The sequence below is a fragment of the Trachurus trachurus genome (assembly GCF_905171665.1).
Source record: "Trachurus trachurus genome assembly, chromosome: 22".
Classification (NCBI taxonomy): domain Eukaryota; kingdom Metazoa; phylum Chordata; class Actinopteri; order Carangiformes; family Carangidae; genus Trachurus; species Trachurus trachurus.
Window position 1 is genome coordinate 205,770 of NC_139907.1, and position 7,889 is coordinate 213,658.

The 7,889-nt window shown below is 43.8% G+C and overlaps 1 protein-coding gene across 1 annotated transcript in view; it reads left to right on the forward strand.

Annotated features, from left to right (window-relative positions):
• Nucleotides 1–6,641, forward strand: part of LOC311005879 (uncharacterized protein) — a gene marked incomplete at its 3' end in the record, with an annotated part of 73,443 nt that extends 66,802 nt beyond the window's left edge. Inside the window, 2 exon segments of the mRNA XM_083998486.1 lie at nucleotides 5,844–5,890; nucleotides 6,043–6,641. Of these exon segments, the coding sequence (XP_083854612.1) occupies nucleotides 5,844–5,890; nucleotides 6,043–6,641 (646 nt within the window).
• Between the last annotated feature and the right edge of the window lie 1,248 nt (nucleotides 6,642–7,889).

The following is a 7,889-nucleotide window of genomic DNA, read 5'->3' on the forward strand; positions in this document are numbered from 1 at the left end:
TATAGTCTCAATGTCATTTATCAACTAATTCTGGCTGTCATATAGACGTCCAGATCATGGCCTGGACGGGCCGACGTGATTTCAACCTGTATTGGACGTCCATGGACGTTGCTTGCTCAGTGGGTAGGTAAAAAGAAAAAAAAATAGATTTTCTGGGATGAACGGGCAGATTACATAAGATTCTTCTTCTTTCTGCTCCCTTTTGTTGAGATTTGGGAGGTTTTTGTTTTTATTGTAGCTTATTAAAATGCAAGATCATTTTCTGACTGATTTATTGCCCGTGTATCTGCTTTCAGAGAAGCGGAGAAGTTCCGCTTCTTTCCCCCGTCCTCCGCCCGTTGTCTCCGTTGTCACTTTGTTGTCACAAAAGTTGCTGCACCACAGAGAGCACATGGCTAATTAAATATGCACGTGCTGACCATATATAGTTTATATAGGCGTTCCGGGGGCGGAGTAAGAGGTGTGTTCACGTGTGCACCATTCTTGAGTCCTGTGTGATCTATTGCGGAGAGTTGTGCGTACGCACAGTTTGATTGATCTGAAAAAGGTGTAAATATTTAGGGTGTACGCCATTTTCGTCTTTTCGCCGTACGCAAATATTTAGTAGCAGTTTTACACCCTCTTTGATAAATGAGGCCCCAGGTTGTTGGCTATCAGGACTCTGCCTCTATATGACATTTTGGGGAGAAGCCACCTCCACTTATTAAGTCGGCCTTTTACTGTTTCAAGGACATTGTCCCAGTTCTTCTTGGTCATGTTCTCATCCCCCAGGAAAACGCCCAGGTACCTCAGCCCACCCTTCTTCCAGGTGAGCTCAGCAGGCAGGATAAGCTGGCCCCCCAGCCTCTCTCCCACCATCACTGCCTCACTTTTTCCCCAGTTGACCTTTGCAGAAGAAATAAGACCAAATAATTTAACAGTGTCAATCAAAACATCAATATCTTTTTGTGAATCTACAAGCACAACAAGATCATCAGCATAGGCAGACATTTTAAAAGACACAGGACAACTGGGAAAAGACACACCTGTCAGCTTTTGCCGTAGTTGGTGAAGCAGAGGTTCGATGGCTAAAGAGTAAAGCATGCCAGAGAGAGAGCAGCCCTGCCTCACCCCCCTCCCAATGTTAAAGGGCGCACTCAGCCCGCCATTAATTTTTAGCACACTCGCAATGTCACTATAGAGAACCCGGATCTTGGCAATGAACCCAGGGTTGAAACCAAACCCTGCTAAAGTCCGCCAGAGGTATTGGTGTTCAACCCGGTCAAACGCCTTTTCCTGGTCTATTGAAATCAGACCAGTATCAAAGCCCAATTCACTGGAAATCGCCAAAACATCACGAATTAAAGTGACATTGTCACTTATGAGCCTGCTCGGAACACAGTAGGTCTGGTCCGGGTGGACGACGGATGCCATCACCTCTCTCAATCTAATGGCCAGAGCTTTGGAAAGGATTTTATAATCTGTGCACAGCAACGACACTGGCCTCCAGTTCTTAATCAATTGCAGGTCTCCCTTCTTCGGTAACAGGGTGATGACGGCCCTCCTGCAGCTCAGAGGGAGCCGCCCTCTCTGGAGGCTGTCAGACACCACCTCCAGCAGATCACGTCCTATAATGGCCCAGAAAGACTTATAAAAATCAATAGGAAGACCGTCAATCCCTGGTGCTTTACCACTCTGCAAACTCATCATTGCCGTGTACAGCTCCTGCAGCGTCAAATTTGACCCCAGCTCTGAGTTTACCTTTGAATCTACCTGAGGGAGACCTGTAAGGAAGCTGCTGTGCACATCTGGATTGTCTGACCATTCACTCTTAAAAAGGTTTCTGTAGAAACCTACCGCAAACTTTCTGATCTCAGACGAGTCTGAGACCTCAGAGCCACTATCCGTGCGTAAACAATGCATGATCTTCCTTTGTCCATTTTTCCGCTCCAGCCCAAAAAAAAATTGAGATGGGGCATCCATCTGAGCCACATTTAAAAACCTGGACCTGACCAGAGCCCCCTGTGCTGACACACCCAGCAGGTTGGCTATGGCTGCCTTTTTGTGTTTGAGGGAGTCTAAATGCCCTCGATTTTCAGAGAACTCTGCTAAAGACTGCAGTTCTTCCGCCTCAAACTCCAGATTTTTTAAAGATCGGGTTAAATCTCTTGTGACATTACGAGAGAACTGCTGGCACAACTGTTGGATCTGCGCCTTGCCAAAATCCCACCACTGCTGAATGCTGGAAAAAGCATACCTGCTGTCTCTATGGCTCTCCCAGAAATACTTAAAAGCAGTTCTAAAAGCCTGGTTATCTAAAAGAACAATGTTAAAATGCCAATAAGCACTTTTTAAACGAATGTTCTTGATAAATACAGAACAGGAGACTAGAGCGTGATCACTAAAACCCACAGGCTGAATATGACACCTTCTAAAAATGTTTAAATGGTGTGTAAAACAATAGAGGCGGTCCAGCCGAGCTAAGGATAAAAAAATTCTCTTTTGAATGACTCCAGGTGTATTGTCTATGATTACTGTTAAAAACCCTCCACACATCAGACAGCTTATGTTCTTTAACTATCTGTGTGATCCTGCTGGAAGAAGCAGGATGGGGTTCTTGATGATTCCTGTCCAACAGAGGTGTCTCCGTACAGTTAAAATCACCTCCTAAAAACATAAAATCATTATCATCGCAATTCTTAACAGTATCATTTAAAATGTTTAAAAATGCCATCCTCTCCAACGCATTTGTTGGGGCATAGACATTCAAAAACACAACTTGGACATTTTCAAAAGTTGCTTTCACTTTAAGTAAAACACCTGGAATTATTTCTTCAGAGTTAAAAGAACCTGGCAAAAAAACTTCTTGAAAATAATATTCCCACCCCTCCACTACAGCTGGACTTATGACTTAAAACCACCTCCCCATTAAAAGCCTGCCTCCATTCACTCTCATTATCTGTCGTGCTGTGGGTTTCCTGTACAAACATTATGTTGATCTTCTTAATATCCATGAGTTTAAACAGAGCAGCTCTTTTAAAATCAGCTCTTGCTCCATTTAGATTTAAACTTCCCAGATTAAAATCACACATGGATAAAAAGAAGAAAATAACACACCAAAACAGAATAAAAGAGTGGCAGATTTTAAACCTCATCATCTTGGCTGCTTAGATGGCCTTTAACTCTAAGAATGTGCTTCTTTAACCTGTAAATCTCCTGATCAGAGAGCACATCGTCTGCCATCCCAGATCTCCTAGTAGTGAGAGGTTTAGCTGATCTCAGGAACTGTCTCAGATCGGGGAAATGATCCTCCATTGCAATGAGCCTCTGACCTTTAGTTCGCTCTAAGAACTTTTTTATTTCATTAGGAGTATAGAGACTATGTGACTCCTGTGACAAGATAAAATCACTGTCTCCATCCTGACTACCTGTCACTCTCCTGCTCACTTTAGTGTTGCTGCTCCCTAAACCACTGCTCTTCCTTTTCTGTGAGACTCTAAAGTCGTCATCACTGACCATCTCCTCCTCCAATACGGCATTGGCAATCTCTGCTGTCACGTGATCATTGTTTACACTTTTCCCCTCTCCAGACCCACTGGCTTCATCCCGCTCTTGAGCTCTCTCAGTGCCTGTCATCTCAAAACAAAGGCAAGGCAAGGCAATTTTATTTGTATAGCCCGTTTTTACAAACAGTTTGTCTCAAAGGGCTTCACATGGCGTCGTAGCAACATCCTCTGTCCTTAGACCCTCACATCGACTGAGGAAAAACTCCATGGAAAACCCTTTTAACAGGGAAAACCAGGAGAAACCTCAGGGTGAGCAACAGAGGAGGGATCATCACCCAGGACGGACAGACGTGCAATAGATGTTGTTACAGACAAGAAACAGTTTACAGTTTGTCACAGAATGTGCGGAATATGGAAATGTTAGCAGGAGTTGATGAAGGCAGTCTCTGGTGAGGGGAGGGAGGGGGTCTCCCCGACCTCCCGACCTCCCGACCAGGCTCTGGACACGGAGCAGAGACCCAGGTCCGACAGTGCAGGGCTCTCTCTGGAGCAGAGGATGAGGCAGCTTCGCTCCCGTCAGTCTTCACAGACAGTCCACAGAGTTGAACGAGTTTCTGATCATATCGTTGTCAGTTTGTTCCAGGTGACAGTTTTTTTTTTTTTTTTTTTTGGACCTGGCTCAGCTATACGGGGCCGGTGTGGCCTTTATTTGATCATGTAAACAAGTGAATAACGGCTATGAGGAAATACGGTATGCTATTATAAAATACCTTCAAATCAAATATTTAATCATTGATAAGTGTGCGTCTCTCCCCCGACCCTCCCAACAAAAATCCCCCCTCCCTCTCTCAGTAAATAGTTCCGACGTCCATGCTGCAGCTTATATCCAAGTAATAAATATACTGTATATAAATGAGCTCCTGATCGGCTCAACAGCTGGAAAAGAGCAGCGGATCAGCGCGATCTCTCCCTCCGTACTGGTTCTGCCAGCTCCACTGGGATTTCAAAGTAAAAGTCACGCCAGCTGTAAATGAGTTAAATTGTGAAACAGCTGCGCTTTTATAGCCGATTTTAGGATTAAACTCTGAATATAACCTGGTCGGGACCAGGTTATGAGCTAAACATCTGTTACCATAAGTGTCCATGGCGATCTAGCTGGGTTGAAAGAGAGCCACCTTCGTAGTACAGGAAAGCCTGGCTTTAGACTCGATAAAAAAATATAATTATGAAATATAACCCACTAAACTAGCTTCGAAGTACGCCCCTCAAGTGTTGTTCATGTTGACTTGATTGTCTGTATTGTAATTTTCCCGCAGTGCACTGCAAATTCAGTCGATTGTTTACATCAGTTTTTACTTCCACATTTGACCGGAAGTCGTAACACAATCGCGGCCAAACCGGAAGTGGCAAAGTGGGCGGGGCTACATAAGGTGAATGGGATATGTCCAACTGGTGCAAACCGTCTGGGTGGGCAGGGTTTTCCGTTGGGTGGCGGGCGCCCACCCGTCCCTACGCGGCTGTGATGAAGTGTTTCCTCCTGGTCTCCTCCTGCTCTGTATCATCACTAGATAAAGACTCCAGCTCCTTCTTCTCTGTGCTCAGTGTTCATCCAGACATACCAGCCTCCATGTGAACACAGTGATAAAACAGTGTGTGTGTGAGAGCCATGTAATGTCCATGTGTGCATGTGTAGCAGTTGTGAAATGGTTGCTTATAGGCTGAAGGATGACAACACCATGGATCTGAGTTGGTTCATTTATTCTGCAAAGGCAGCACAGGGGCAGAGTCAGGAAACACACAGCTGCAGGTAGAAACAGTCTGCCTCCTACGACAGGCCACAAAACACACACACGGCAGACGTCACGTTAAACCCAAACTACAGCCGCTTTTTCACCGTAAAACACAATTAAAAACACGGCAACACATTAATAAAAGCTGTCGTTACTTTAGCGCACAGTTTCAACCGCATTACATGACAGTTTAAGTGCATATTTTACAGAGCAACGTGAGAGCTTCACGACACGTCTTACCACAACAAGAGCAGCCAGAGTTTTGCCGGGAGTTTGGTCCGACGTCGCCCACGTCCCCCTTAGTGTGTTACCCCAATATCGCTCCCCCTTGCTACAGGTGAAGATGGAACTTAGAAATAGAAGTGATATAAAACAAAGCAGGAAATTCTAACTGGTTTTAGATAGTGTTAGCATCGAGCAGGTTTTGAGAATGTTCACCATAATGAATGAGAAAAATAAAGAAATAATGACTATAATGAATGATCAGATGAATAAAACAAAGTAAAGATTGACCCAGCTACACATGCTGACAGAGAAGGTGCTGCTCTGACCCCCCTCCTCCTTTCAGGGTGGAGCCTGCTGGAGTCCCATGGTTGACACCAGGTCTGAGGAAGTGTAAGTCTGTTTTTACTTTGATTCATGGAAACAAAGCAGCACATTCAACCATCTTCACACTGTCACATCACTGACCTCATGAGTCTTCATCAAACTGTCAATAACTGATCACATGATCAATAACTGCAGCTGTGTCTTGTTCTCTCCATCAGATTCCTGTCCACTCACAATCGACACAAACACAGTGAACACAAAGATCAAACTGTCTGACAACAACAGGAAGGCGACATGTGTGGAGGAGGATCAGTCATATCCTGATCATCCAGACAGATTTGACCCGTGGGAACAGCTGCTGTGTTCAACTGGTCTGACTGGTCGCTGCTACTGGGAGGTCGAGACGAGAGGAAACGTTGATATATCAGTGAGTTACAGAGGAATCAGAAGGAAAGGAAACAGTAGAGACTGTGGGTTTGGACTGAACGATCAGTCCTGGAGTCTGGTCTGCTATGATGGTGGTTACTACGTCAGGCACAATAACATAGAGACACGTATCACCACCTCCTCCTCCTCCTCCTCCTCCTCCTCCTCCTCCTCCTCCTCCTCCTCCTCCTCCTCCTCCTCCTCCTCCTCCTCTGTCTCTGACAGAGTAGCAGTGTATGTGGACTGTCCTGCTGGCTCTCTGTCCTTCTACAGAGTCTCCTCTGACTCACTGATCCACCTCTACACCTTCAACACCACCTTCACTCAACCTCTCTATCCTGGGTTTAGACTGGACTGGTCCAGTCCTGGTTCCTGGTTGAGTCTGTGTTGAGTGAAGCAGAGTCTCCTCCTGTCACAGAAACCTTCTCACTGTTGAACAGACAGTTCAGTCTCTACATGTCTGTCTCTGTCTCTCACTCACATTTTTTATATTTATAGATTAAATCAGTGATTTAATGATTCTTGTAAACTTCTTCATCTTCCTTTAAAGACAGAAGCGTCATTTATTATTATTATTAAGTCAAAATAACAAAAAACAAAACGTGACTTTTTCTTTGGTAAGACTGAGTGAGGATGACTGAGCTGAATAAGTTTAGACTAAAGTCAATCAGAACATGAAACCATTTAGTTTACAATGAACTCAGATGATGTATTATTTGAAAGGTGACACCCTGATTATACCTTGTCTTTTGTCCTTTTTCACTTTATTCATGTATTTGTTTATTCAGTGTCAGTGAAGTGAGAGAGTTTGATAAAAAATTAAAAAACAATCAATAATAGAAGTAATAAAAAGAAGTAAAAATCCTGTAGGCTAATGAATAATTGCTGTGTTTTCTTACAGTTTCTGTGGATCAAAAATGAACATTGTTAACTACTAACATTATTTTCCTCTAGTGGATCAAACTAATGACAGGACATCATTTCTACATGAGACAGTTTGTAGTTCACCTGCACAAAAAACGTGTGAACTTCCCATTCAAGTGATTATGAATAGAAATGTAGCTTTAACTCCTATTTTAATAAGTCTTTAAACTCAGGTTTAAATCAGCTTCTTTCCACCAGATGGAGCCAAACCAACAGCAGCAGGACAGAGGGAGGTGTGGTTGGTTAATGTCAGAGAGAAACTCAAACATTAACTGGTTTGAGTGGAAAACTCCCAAACTCAGGTTCTTTATCATCACAGATGAACATCAGTCAGGAGGATCAGTGACATCACATCCAGCTGCTCCAGATGTTTGTCACCATAAATAAACCACTTCAGCTCAGACACATAAACCTGTTGGATTCACATGAACTGAACTGAAGTGTGACACGTTCACCTGCAGCTCAACGCTCACCTGTTCAGACTGGACTCTTTGTTTGTTGTTACAACCTGCAGGTGTGTGTGTTAATAAATGTGTAGATTTCTATGAATGAGTGTGTTCACTGAGTTTAAAGATGTTATGATGAACTGTGTTTCCTCAATCGTATTTATATGAGTTTATTCCTGATAAACACACATACCCACATGCACGCACACACACACACACACACACACACACACACACACACACACACACACACATACATACACACACAC